Raw genomic sequence first — 14,110 nt, 5'->3', positions numbered from 1 at the left:
GTTTTCCATCACAGGACCATCAGGGGTCACAGCTAAAGATGAGTTATCTACTTTTCAGTACATTTAAAACAGATTCTCATATTATTACCAATGTAAACCTTTTTATACTCTAACATCACAGCCTTATTAGATGTTGGTGGTATTACTGAGACACATTTCCAATATGAACAGAGGATGTCCGGTCTGGAGACATCTATTTTCACAATACTAATTTAACTCATTGTCTTGAATGCAGACAGGGGCATGCTGGGAAATAGTCTAATATAAAATATAAAATATGCACATTCATAAAAATTCACACAAAAAATGTGGGAAAATATAATTCATATTTTTAAATAATTTTAGAGACACAATACAGGTAACTTGGACACACATTATCAGAACAATTGTTAAAGTCTAAACTACCCAAATAAATTAAAAACACACAGCTAAAATACAAAATGAAGCTACAAGACAGAGATTTAAGACAAACACTGTATGAAAACTGTTAGCAGCAAAAGGCCAAAATAGACCTCCATCACGTACGAATGTTGCAACAAACATCAAAACTGTTTCTGGTCCAAACCTTATATTACATTAGTAGTGTCCTGAATATAAGTGTCATGGTACTACCATAATGTTAGAGTGTATTATACCTCATCCTGACTCCACATAGCAATATGAAATATTCTTTGAGAAAGGAACTTGTATATGGAGCATAAAGGATGGCACATGATGTTCTCAAAGAGCCTGACAGAGGAAAGAAGGGAATAAAGAGCAGTTAATTTAGTGGGGAGTGGAAGGTTGGTGGTTCGATCTCCACTGCTGGTGAAGGTGAAGAAGTCTAACAGGCAGTTTATAAACCTTAAAACATGTGGAGGACGTAAAACAGAGTGAAGTGGACAATAATGAGAACAGGAGACATAATACTGTGGACAGTACTGTACTCTGTTACATACAGGTAGACATATACATGAGTATGTATCTGTTAGGATACATAGACTATAAATGTAATAGGATACACAGACTATAAATGTAATAGGATACATAGACTATGAATGAATGGCTTTGACAAACAAACACACACATCTACACACAACTGAGAATCACTAGTTAACCTCAGCATGTTTCTGGACTGTGGGAGGAAGCTGGAGAACCTGGAGAACCCAGCAGGGAGAACATGGAGACTCCACACAGAAAGATGGCAGAACCAGAACCAGAACCAGAACCTTCTAGCTCTTCTGCTCATGACCTCTCGGGGGTCACGCCATATGGGTTCTGTAATATGTCTGGAGACAATCTGAACTGTAGTTGGAGCTGCATAAATAAGACTGAATTGAACTCAGTAATTAAATTAAAAACAAATAAATTCATCTTTTATGAATCGTAAATTACAGAAAAGGCCCGATTGATTTTACAAATCAGAAAAATGGATCAAAACTAGACACATTTTTGTCATTTCAGGTAATGAAGGGTACACAAGGAGTTCACAGGTCAAAAGAAATGCTACGGTTGTTCAGAATTATGGGTTAGGGGTAACCCTAACCCATAACCCATAATTCTAACCCTGGCTGAACTAACTGTTGTTGAATACTGTCAGATCAGCACAGAAGAGTTTCTCTCAACCTGGGAAGACAGAGAAGAAGAGCAGGAGATAAGCAAACAGATGGAAACATGAAAGCACAGTAACCCTCCCAGCCCTGGTTTACTGGTTTTAAGTTTCACCATCTCTGAATGTCCTTCAGTGTTACAGTTTCCACAGAGATCTCATCTGGGAGCAACAACATGAATCTCAGTTCAGCTGGTTTCAATGTTCTCACAACATTACAGTAGAACTTGTGTTGATAATCTGGGGATGAACTGAAGGAAACCACCAGGTGGAGGTTGAAGAGCAGCAGCTCCTGAACTCCTTCTCTGGTCTCTTCCAAGGTTGTACTGCTGTTTGGTCTCTGCGCGGTAACCATAGTAACCAAAGAAACACCTGAAAACAGACACCTCACCTGGTCTGCTACTGCTGACGTAGAGCACCGGTGAATGGAACATATCACAGACGCCACACAGTCCTGTTTGATCACACCATGTACTAATGTCATCGATCACTGGGAACCATAGGACACCTTCAGAGGGCTGTGGGGTCCTCCACCAACCAGAGAGGACCATAGGACACCTTCAGATTTGGAGTCCAGGCCTCAACAATGTGATCCAACATTAGACAGGTGGTTTAAATGCCATGGCTAAGACGGTGTCTGCTGTACTTTAATGATTATTATTTAATTTGTGTATTTCAGGTGAATAAAGTACTGATGACTCCTTTACTACTCCTGGTCAGACTCAACATATGTGCACTAAATATGAATAAACTTTACACACAGATCTGGACGAACTTCTCTACTGATTTAGACTTTTGTATATTGAAAAAAGATCCTGGTCTCACCGACTGGTTGGTTTTATCTCACAGTCCATCAAACAAAAATGCATTTATTATGTATTAATGTCTACATGGTTTTTACATCAGCCCACCATCATTCCAGTTCGTTTTTAAAACTGTCAGATCAAACCAGCCTCAAGACACATCTGATAGAAATGTCCCTGTAGGTGGAGGAGTTGAGAAGGAGAATCCATCTCCACAATGGAGCCCCGGTCCATGACAATGACCCTGAAGACAAAGAGAGACGATGAATTTATAAAATGATTAAGGAGACATGAGCAAGAAAATCTGAAAACAGACAAGTCAGAATGGATTCATATAGGAAAAGAAGACAACTTAGAAAGGGCAGTCTGAGCTAACGTTCTATCTCTGCATCTCACTGAACAAGTATTTTATGGTTTATACTCTGAGTCAAATATGGGAAAAAACACGGAAGGTCAAAAACTATTGATCCATCAAAACCATCACAAATTTCTACATCCTGAAGTGAGCTGCTGTATGAGCACTGACTGACATCTAAAAATAATTTATAAGACATCCAGTAGTTATGATACTCTGATACATAAACAAGTCAGTGTTAGATTCTTTCTTCTTTACAGAAGATGCTCGTCCTCACTTGACTAAAAACTGAAAGGTGAACATCCATTAGCACATCTGAAACCTAGAAAAGTGTCTGAAGATGTGAACCCCTGAGAGCCGCAGCTGTGCCCAGACAGTACCTGGTGTAGTCCATGATGGTGCTGAGGCGGTGAGCGATGGTGAGGATGGTACAGTCATTAAACTGAGTACGAATGGTGGACTGGATCAGCTGGTCTGTTTTCAGGTCCACAGCTGCTGTGGCTTCATCCAGAACCAGGATCCTGGTCTTCCTCAGCAGAGCTCTGGCCAAGCACAGCAGCTGCCGCTGACCAAGACTACAAAGACATCAGAGTTCTATCATGTCCGGCTACCATCCAAACTCTGACTTGTAATTTGAAACATTTTCTCCACAGTGTTTAATAGTTCCTACAGTTTATCTGCAGCAGTTAGTCCAACTCCTGCTTTCTCTCCACTGCTCATCTATTATCACGACTCGATGTTTCCTTTATCTGAATTTACAATGTGCAGCTCAAACTTTTCAACCCACATGAATGTATAAACACACTGAAGGGACCAACATATGGAGACAGAGAACCATGAAGCCCACAAAAAAACAACCTGATTTAAAATCACCAAATAAAATAGCATGTCTACATCTATGGGAGGAAGTTGTAGCACCAGGTGAGAACTCACACAAACAGAACAAGTAAATTCCACAAAGGTCCAGGGACCCGGAGAACCCAGGACCTTCTAGCTGTTTCTGACTGCACCAGTGTTTACAGCACATCATGAATGGATCATATCTGCTGTGAAACATTAACTGTATCATTCCTATTTCAGGTGTATGTAGTTGGAGTTCTGCTACTGCTGTCTAACAGGAGTACAGTTAGCTATCAGGTCAGCTAAATCACTCTGACAAACTTTGTTAGCAGTGTTGGAGTCTGAGTGATGTTGTTCCCGTCAGATAAGATTCACTCCTTTGCTGCCTCCAGAATCCTGAAGATTATCAAAGTGAGAGTAGACCTTCCAGCCAAACAGATAAATGTCCTCAGAGATGTAAACGGAGTCGGCATTGAAGGGCTCAAGTGTGAAAAGCAACAACATTGTTGGTGTTAGAAAGACCTCTTCAGCTTCTACCAGCATCACCCCAAGTGCATTTGAGTTTCTACATCTATCTCAGTGTCCGTTGGGTGAACCAAGTCCAGGTGTGTTGGAGGTGGATGTACCTGAGGTTCTCGCCTCCTTCACAGCACTGATGATTCAGTTTGTGTGGCAGAGCCGACACAAAGCTGCTGAGGTGAGCCAGTTCCAGAGCCTTCCACACATCTTCATCTGAACAAGTTTCGAAGGGGTCCAAATTCATCCTGACAGAGCCAGAAAACAGCACTGGGTCCTGGAGATGAAAGGTCAGAGTTAATTTCTCTGACAGGAACAGTAGTCAGCACTCACCTGGATTCGCCTGCCCTGAGACTGAGTCGGAGTTATTCTGTTTAAGGAGACTTTAGTGTAAACGATGTCATCACGTTTTCACAGAAAACCAAAGATGTGTTCCACTAACATCACGTCTATCCATTCAAATGTTTACTCTTTGTGGATTTCCTAATTCACATATTGATGAAACTGTTAGAGTGACTGTAAAGTACTGACCTCACACAGTAACTGCATGGACCACAGTACTTAGAATACTGACCTGAGGAATGATGGTGATTCTGGATCTGAGATCATGAAGGCCGATCTGAGTGATGTTGATCCCATCGATTAAGATCCGTCCACTTGCTGCCTCCAGAATCCTGAAGATTCCCAAAGCTAGAGATGACTTTCCAGCTCCTGTTCTTCCAACAATCCCCACCTGATGAGTCGGGAGATTTCTCAGGCATCACGTAAAACTGTAAATGTAATAACTGACCATGGTGCCAACTTTTGATTTCTGCTGCACCTATAGTACATGTACACATTCTTAATGTTCTTTGTGACATATTTCCTTGTAATGAATATTGAAGATTGAGACCCAACCTTTTCTCTGTCCTGGATGCTGAGGGAGATGTCCTTTAAAGCCCAGTCCAGACCTTTACGGTACCGCAGTCCAAAGTTTTCAAACTGGAGGGTCCCTGTGCTCGGCCAGGCTGCCGGTAGAGAACAACCCTCCAGCGTCCATGCAGCCTGGAGACACAATAGAGGTCAGGAGGGCTCAATGATTCAGTTCTTTGACTCCATAATTAGGTTCAGTGAGAACATCAAACACTATGAAGACACTAATAAGCAGGGCTAGGGTTTGGTTAGCCCTCAGAATAGAGCTTCCATAGAAATAGGGGCCACCTCTTTGGTTGTGTTCTCGTATTCTTTAACTCTCTCCACTGACACTATGTTGTTCTCCACATCAGTCCATGAACGAACAATCCAGCTCAGGATTCCTGTCACCTGAAATCACAAATGCCACAATCATTCAACTAAAGTTCTCTTTCTTTTAGGAGTTTTTCTCTTATTGTAGAGTTTAAACAGCTGTAATGACTTCTGGATGGTTAGTGGTTAGCAGATATGTAGATTAATACATACAGGCTCCTGACCAAGATCAGTACCTGTCCTCCATTCTGATTGGGCCACTACCCAGTCCCATGCTCCAATCAGGCTGCAGCAGTATCTGCACCTACTTTAAGAGTTAAGCTGTTCTGCTGTGATTTATTGATTAGTTTGGAGATTTAATGTGACGTCATGGTGTCCTGTTTCTGGAATCAGCTGATAGCAGCTCCAGTCAGAATTTCTGTATCTTTGATTTTGTGTTGTTTTTGTATGTATGAATCTCAGCAGTTATTGTAGTTGTGAGGTTTGCTGACCTGTTGTATTGAGGCACTTATTTAACTGTTTTAGACACACTAGGAGCCATTGAGTTCAGTGGAGGGATTTTGTTGTTATCTTTTATTTTGTAGCTTACACAGAACACTGGAGCTCTGTTAGCTCTCCTTTGATTTCATTTTGTCTTAGACATAGCGGCTCCTTCAGCCCTTATTTGTAGTTTTGCCTCCTTTGTTGACTTACTAAATTAAAAACCAATAAATGCCTCTTATATTTTGACAATGTTGGTTTTGTGTTGATTCCCTTTACTCGAGCTGGGGCAGAACACTTCCTCAACGTAATTTTCACCAAACTTGGTGGACATAAAACTTCATGGAGATGAAACTGGGTCGAGATGAAACTTTGTGGATATAAAACTTGGTGGGAAAAAGAAGAACCTGTTAAGTATTTGGTACAGATCCAGATCTCCTGCTGTAAAACCATCTAAACCCACTTTCAAGGTGTCCTACCAGGTTATACATGGGAAACAACTCCACAAACTCCCTCAGGCCCAGATTATCGTTTCATGGTTTAAAAACATTCAAGATAACTGACGCCCAAACTCATTTCAACCTGGAGAGAGTGTGTCACTGCCAGTCCCACGATGCCCGGGCTGAGTTCATGCCGACCTCGCACCGACAGGATGGCTGCAGCCAAAACCAGCAGATTCCCCAAAAACTCCAGATTCACTGCCAGCCATCTGACAAGACAATAGAAAGAGAGGAAGGGGTGAAAAAAAATGTAGCATTACTAGAACCAGTATACAGACAATATTAAGATACAGCAAACAGAAGGACAATTAATTTAATAATAATACATTTTATTTGTAGTGCACTTTTCGTTTAGGCAAAATCTCAAAGTGCTACATTGAACATATAAAATGGATAAAAACAAAACAATCAGACAAAATAACAATAAAAATAGAAACTTCAGGGGCATGTTTAATTAAAAGCTTTGTTAAAAAGAAAGGTCTTTATGATGTTATTCAGGTGAAACCACCTAAAAAAATCCTTTAATATTACAATACAAACTCATGCAACTACTACACAACATGTTATAAAACTATTGCCAGACCTTAGAACAAATGGAACAGCTTTAGTAAAGTGGGTGGAATAAACCTGGTAGCAACAAAGCGAGGGAAATAAGCTTCCTGGTTGTTGTCAATGTGCCGGTCAGCCTGCAGGATGAAGCGTCGCTGTTCACCGAATGCTCGGATTGTGCCGACGCCCTGCACCGTCTCGTTGAAGTGACTGTAGATCGGTGAGCGACTCACTGCCTCCAGACGTCGCAGCTGACACGATGACGCAACATAGAAACTCTGGAGACCAAAAAACAAACAGATTAACTTGTAGAGACTTCAGCTGAGCCTTGGAGAACACAATGTTCAGGAGGAATCTTTACCTGTATGCAGACATAGACACCAGTGAGGGGGAGGAGCACCAGCCCTGTGAAGGGTGTGGCCAACAACACAATGATGCAGACCTCAAGCAGCTTGAACAAGTAGCCCAGCATCATCTTCAGGCCTTCAGGGATCATGCAGTCGATGGCATCAATCTCTTTAGAGAAACGGTTCAGAAGGTTACCGCTGGGTGTCACTTCGAAGAAGGACATGGGCGAGTGCAGGACACTGTACAGAAGATCGGTGTGAAGGTGACGCGATGCTACGATCCCTCCCAGAGCAATGGCGAGAGTCGTACCAAACATGGCCAACCCTGAAACAGAGGAAAAGAATTTAGACAGTCTATACAGCGGTATGAAGGCTTTAAATCGTCCACTCATCAGCAGTGGAGTCTTACTGCTCATGCTTCCTGAATATATTTAAAAGGAACAAACCAGCAATGATGACTTCAATCCAAAAAACAAAAACCGAGAGTAGAGAGAACTTTAGGGAACCAGGAAACTCTCATCTGTCATCAATCATCAAAAAGAAACCTCTGCACCAATAACTGTCACCTCCTCCGCCTGCACAGAACCAAACTCTGGACCATGGAGACAGAAGCTTCAGAATACCTCCCTGACCACCTGAGAGCCCCACAGACAGCGGATGTTTTTAAAAAAGGCCTAAAGAGCTTTCTGTTTAACAAAGCTTTTAATTAAACATGCCCCTGAGTTTCTATTTTTTAATGGTATTTTATCTGATTGTTTTGTCTTTATTACATGATTGTTTGGTCTGTTTTATATCTTCAGTGTAGCACTTCGAGATTTTGCCTAAATGAAAAGTGTACAACAAATAAAATTTATTATTATGACAAACAACTGGTAACTTCAGGGTTTACAACTGAGCAAACTGGGTGAAGCACCACATTCACAGTCCTCCAAACAACTTAGTCTTTTCAGAGGACTAATCTGACTGTTCTGGCCCACAGATATCAGCATGTTCTGAGAATAAAGGAAGTGTTTCGTCATCGTTCTGGCGTTCGCTCTCCTGCAGACCCACCCTGTGTGAATCCCAGTGCTGCAAACACACTCAGTTTCAGCTGGTGGTCGCTCTGTGTGCCGTTGACAGGCGGCTCATCGGCCCACAGGCTCAGCCAATAGTTGTAGGCCAATGAGGCGGCCTGCTGGAAGGCACAGAGGAAGACGATGGTCATGATGAAGGTCAGGCCAACTGTCCTGAAGTACTCTCTGTACATCTGCAGCTTCACCTGAAGGCAGGAGAACACCTGGGTTAACACTAATCACTGCTGATGTTCTGCTAATAACGGAGAAAAATTTTAAAAACTGCACTTGCTTCATAAATTCAGTGCAGCGCTGCAACTAACGATGAATCGATTCATTGTCTAAGCACGTTATGTCATCAAAAGCTGACGTGAGCGCGCTGTGTAACAGAAATCACCGTCTGGGTGGAACACGGACAAACATCCACACTGCATCGTACATGACATGTTTAGACGATGAATTGATTCATCGTTAATTGCAGCCCTAATTTAGTGTAACTGCTCTTTTGTGTTTTAACTTTAAATCCATTAGAAGTGGCAATGACTCACTGCTGTACATAATTTAAATGATTCTAAATATATGAACCAAAAAGGCAGAAAATGAAGGACATATATGTCAGAAAATGTCTTGCAGAAAAATTAGAAAAGCTGTTTTATGGGAACTGATGTAAAGAGCCAGATTTTACCATGAGTCAGTGGTTATAAAATGGGTTTCTGAGCAGAAACATCCACTTCATTCATTCGGGGATCAATGTATCACTGATTGTTGATGTAGTCAACTATCTGTTCAGCAGGCAGTTTAAATTTGCATCTCTGACCCACATTTTTGATGCTTCTTGTCTTTTAAAATATATTTAGCACTCATGACTCAGTCACAGTTCATGATAAGATTGCAACCATCATTTAAGAACAGAAGGACTCACTCTGCCTGTATGGACCTTGTCAGCTTCTGTAAGTTTCCCAGCATTCTCAGCGACTGAATCCTGATCCACAAGCCCCATCACTTTAACACTGGCACTGCTCAAATCATGGCTGCAACACACAAACAGTTACCTGCATTAACAACATCTGCAGTGAGAAGCACCTCAAATAATGAAGGGGTTCTGAATTTAAAAGCTGTCCAGTGTCACTGCATGTGGGGAGAGTCATCTTGCTGATGAGGAATGAAGAAACCAGCAGTAAACCCTGCTGCTCAGAAAATCACTAAACACTAACACAGCAAACAACAGACATGTACTTTTAATTCCTTTACAGTTTTGTCATCTTTAACTGTTCAAATCAGCAGTTCTCAAACTTTTTATGCCAGACCCCCCCAGTGGGACACACCCCACACTTTTAGAAACACTGGTTTAAATGAACAGGAGCAACTTTCAGGGAAACATGAAATTCTGAATTCTGTTTCTTGTTTTGGTTGCATTCAGTGTTTATCTGATGTTGGTGTTCGTACCTGATCAGCTGCTCCTGAGAAAGATCAATGGAAAAATCTGTCACACTGAGGCGAGAAACTGACTTTCTGCTGCCTGCAGACGCACAAATACAGACGCACACAGACACACAAACACAGACGCACAAACACAGACACACAAATAGAGACGCACAAAAACAGACGCACACACACAGAGGCAGAGATGCACAAACAGAAGCACACAGACACACAAACACAGACGCACAAACACAGACGCACAAACACAGATGCACAAATACAGACGCACAGAGACGCACAAACACAGACGCACACAGACGCACAAACACAGACACACAAACACAGACGCACAAACACAGACACACAAACACAGACGCACAAATACAGATGCACAAACAAATACAGATGCACAAACAGATGCACAAATACAGACGCACAAACACACACAGACACACAAATACAGACGCACAAACACAGAAGCACAAACACGCACAAGTACAGATGCACAAATATAGACGCACAAGTACAGATGCACACAGACGCACAAATACAGACGCACAAACACAGACGCACAAACACAGATGCACAAGTACAGACGCACAAATACAGACACACAAACACAGACGCACAAACACAGACGCACAAAGACAGACGCACAAGCACAGATGCACACAAGACGCACAAATACAGACACACAAACACAGACGCACAAATACAGATGCACAAACACAGACGCACAAACACAGACGCACAAAGACAGATGTACAAAAACACAGACATGAACAAAATGTGTTATTTCCACTCAACAGTTTATGTGTTTGAGGCAAACTACAGTCAGTCTGGGTTTGAATAAACAGTCTAAAAGTAAATTTCAATGTTTGGGTTAGTGTTAGCCCTATCCCTAGAATTTGTGTTGATGGCGATGCTGGCGGTCCACAGACTGTACTGAAATCTGATTGGACACCTCAGATCTGATTAACTGTTGGATCTTTATTCACTGAAACTCTGATGTCAGCACAAAGCAGGTTCAGATGACGTGACTGACTGCTTTTATAAATACATATATCATTAACTGCATCAGTCTGAGCACATCAGGTGAGTCTTAATATTACCTGTACAATCAGAATCCAGTTTATCAGGATGTAATTACAGAACTCCTGTCCTCCAGCAGCAACATACAGTTCCTGACATTCAGTCAAAGCTTTGGTTGGTGGATTCTCAGTGGCTTTATATGATCACCTCTAGAAAACATTTCTAATTCATGGTAAAATGTTGCATCACTTTGGAAATGTTTTATGGCTCTTCTTCAGGTTGTTTTGTACTGACTAGATCCTTGCTTGTGTTGTATCTGCTGTCATATGTACATTGTTTTGATAACAGCTAAAATAAACTGTAGAACTGTAGAGCTAGCGCCACTCTGGTCCAGTCTTCTGAGCCCTGCACACTGTATTTTTATTTTCTGTTGGTAACTGACTTTTTCTCTGCCAATGCTGATCAGGTTAAATTCAGGTTCTTACTCTTGTCTTTGAGGGTGGAACTCTCTCTGCGCTGGGTTCCACTGAAGGTGTGGATTAGTTTAGCAAAGGCTCCCTTTCTGTCCATCAGCTCCATGTAGGAACCCATCTCTGAGATGTGGCCATCCTCCATCACTAGGACCAGGTCTGCTTTAGAGAGGAAGCTGAGGCCGTGAGTCACCAGAACCCGAGTCTGAACAAACACAAGACAAACATTACAAATTTGGAGTGAGTATGTGTGAATAACAACACACAGTAGAGGTTTGAACAAGTCAGGGCTGCCTTCTGAGGACCAAAGTGTTCATCTCATCTACTGAAGGTCCACAGTTCTCGCTGGTTGTCCAAGTACTGCCTCTCCTGCCTCACCAGCCCAGACATGGTGAAGGGCACTATTTTCCCATTTTGTAAAGACTGGCATCATGTGTTGGATGTGTTCTCCCAAACTGTTGCTGCAAATCAACTCAGCATCCAGGTAGCATGCACTGCATTCCCCTCAGCACTGAATAACAGAGCAGTTCAAATGAAATGGAAATGAGCTAATTCACTGCAGAAGGCATCACAGTGAGCTGCAACAGTCCAGCTAGTGGAGAGAACACTGTGTTTATTCTGCTTGATGCCTCCAGAACCTGAGACAGTGATGCTGCTGAAAGGAGCTGCGACTCCTGGATCCACGTCTTCTTCACAAAGAAGGAACCTCGAGAGCGCAGACGGTCTCTTCAGTTGTTTTAGGAGGTTTACATTCACCTTCTTTTTGTCCAAATAACTAATTATGGAGGTAAATGGAACATTCATTAAGGAAGAAATAACTTCATATGCTGTTAATTTTCAACATGAAGACAACATGGAAGCAGCTTGTAGCATTGCACATATGAACACCAACATCTACACCTCTATGAACATCTAGAACTCTACGAACACCAACATCTAGACCTCCATGAACATCTAGACCTCTATGAACATCTAGACCTCTGAACATCTAGACCTCTATGAACATCTAGACCCCAGTGAACATCTAGACCTCTATGAACATCTAGACCACTATGAACATCTACACCTCTATGAACACCAACATCTAGACCCCTATGAACACCAGTTCTTGTTTCCTACCAATTAGTCCACTTCAATGTTTAGTCAAAACATCTAAAAACTGGAACCTTGTCTGATCAAACTTTAACACATCAGATTCTACTGATGATAGAGCCTCAAATGTTGGTGAAATGTTGAGAGGGTTAGACTGTATTTCATATGAAAATATGGAAAGAGATACACACATATACCAGGTCTTTGTTGAATGAGACATTTGGTCAGAAGCTCGTCTTTGGGGACCATCTTCAGGATGTATTCCTGGATCTCAGCTGCTTCATCGTGGATGGTGGTGCCGACACTCTCGGTCCGCTTTGTGTCCAACCTCAGGGTTCTGGACTTGAGATCAAACCCTCCATGCATTGTGAGGAGTTTCCTTGTCTTGGTATCAGTGGCTTCCATCTTGTTCTTTGGCCAGTTGATTATACCAGCGGGGTAGAGGATAACTGACAGGGCATATGTGTTAATGGCCCGGACCTCATTCCTCCCATTCAGCTGACTCTTCAGGACCTGCCTTACTCATTGTAGGTATTTGACTGTGGTAGACGTCCTTGCGGCTTCCTCTTGGTTTCCATTTGCCTGCGGTATCCCAAGTATTTGTAATTTGTCTGAACATCTGCAATGCTGCCTTCTGGTAGTTCAGCCCTCTCAGTTCCAATCATCTTTCCCCTTAATACCATCTGGCCACATTTGTTCGGTCCAAACAACATCCTGATGTTGTTGCTGCCGATCCTGGTGGCGTGGATCAGAAAGTCAATGTCTCACTTGCTCTTGGCAAACAACTTGGTGTCATCCATGCAGAGGAGGTGGCTGATGGTTTCTCCACTTCAGTAGCTGGTGCTTGGCTCCTCTGGTATTGCTACTAATTCCTTTCTAGGCATTGTTCATGTATTGGGCCATATACCTATTCATCTTAGCCGCAATGATGCCTGATAGGAACTTCCATGTTGTACAGAGACAGGTTATTGGCCGGTAGTTTGATGGGATCACACCTATCTGGGGGTCCTTCATGATTAGGATCATTTGCCCTTGGTTTCGTCATTCTGGGTGGATGCCATTTGTCAGCAGTTGATTCAGTTAGCCTCTTTAGCCAGTAGGTGTCCGGGTCTGGTCTTGTCCAGTTTTTAATAACTGACACTCTTTCCTGGATATCTGCCATTGTGATGGTCACTGATTCCTGTTCTGGGAGATTGCTGTGGTCAGCTCTTAGGTCCACTAGCTACTGAGCATCGGTGTTACGTGATGCTTCTTTCTGCCACATGCTCTTCCAGTACCTTTCAGTCTCAGCTCTGGGTAGATCTATGTTTATGTTCTGACCCTGCCACTAAGAGTACACTTTGGATGGTTCAGTGGAGAGCACCATGTTTATTCTCCTGGCTTCTACTTCTCTAGTGTATCTCTTTAGGTGGGTAGCCAGAGCTGTGAGTTGCTTGGCAGTCTCCAGTACCTCTGGTGTTGATAGCTTGTGGTACTTCCCAGGAAGCACTTTTCTCTGTGTGCCTCCTTGATCTTGGCCTCTAGCCTCCTCCTCCATGGTGGGCACTGTTCTTTGTCATTCATGTTTTTCATGGTATAGCCGAGTATCTCTTTAATTACTGTTGCCATGGCGGATATCAGCAGGTTGGTCTTGGTGATGGTCGTAGTAGGAATAGTTTGTAGTGCTGCATTCTCGCCTTCTAGCACGCTTTCAGGTGGTACTTTACTACTCAGCTGTGGTTATCGGCTGCAGGGGTGCCAGTTTTACAGCCTGTTCATTATCTTCATTCTCAGGTCAGCAGTCCTTGTGTTAAGGGTATCTGGGTATTTTGTTTTGGTGCTTGGAACCCAATCTCTGATT

General features: G+C 42.5%; 1 protein-coding gene across 2 annotated transcripts in view; it reads right to left on the bottom strand.

Annotated features, from left to right (window-relative positions):
- Positions 1–307: 307 nt before the first annotated feature.
- LOC111574850 (multidrug resistance-associated protein 1-like) overlaps positions 308–14,110 on the bottom strand; it is a 55,995-nt gene continuing 42,192 nt past the window's right edge. Inside the window, exons 18-30 of one of the 2 annotated variants that reach the window (XM_055019447.1) lie at positions 11,194–11,383; positions 9,701–9,773; positions 9,177–9,285; positions 8,253–8,460; positions 7,217–7,527; positions 6,934–7,133; positions 6,389–6,515; positions 5,303–5,404; positions 5,000–5,146; positions 4,677–4,835; positions 4,213–4,379; positions 3,127–3,321; positions 308–2,635 (exon numbers count right to left, since the gene is read on the bottom strand). In XM_055019447.1, the coding sequence (XP_054875422.1) occupies positions 2,527–2,635; positions 3,127–3,321; positions 4,213–4,379; positions 4,677–4,835; positions 5,000–5,146; positions 5,303–5,404; positions 6,389–6,515; positions 6,934–7,133; positions 7,217–7,527; positions 8,253–8,460; positions 9,177–9,285; positions 9,701–9,773; positions 11,194–11,383 (2,097 nt within the window). In that variant the 3' untranslated portion in view covers positions 308–2,526. The remainder of the gene's footprint in view (positions 2,636–3,126; positions 3,322–4,212; positions 4,380–4,676; positions 4,836–4,999; positions 5,147–5,302; positions 5,405–6,388; positions 6,516–6,933; positions 7,134–7,216; positions 7,528–8,252; positions 8,461–9,176; positions 9,286–9,700; positions 9,774–11,193; positions 11,384–14,110) is intronic. The other variant, XM_055019448.1, reaches the window with a different exon arrangement.

This window comes from Amphiprion ocellaris, chromosome 17 (assembly GCF_022539595.1).
Source record: "Amphiprion ocellaris isolate individual 3 ecotype Okinawa chromosome 17, ASM2253959v1, whole genome shotgun sequence".
Classification (NCBI taxonomy): Eukaryota; Metazoa; Chordata; class Actinopteri; family Pomacentridae; genus Amphiprion; species Amphiprion ocellaris.
Note: the sequence above shows the minus strand (reverse complement) of the source record. Positions and strands in the feature narration are given on the sequence as shown.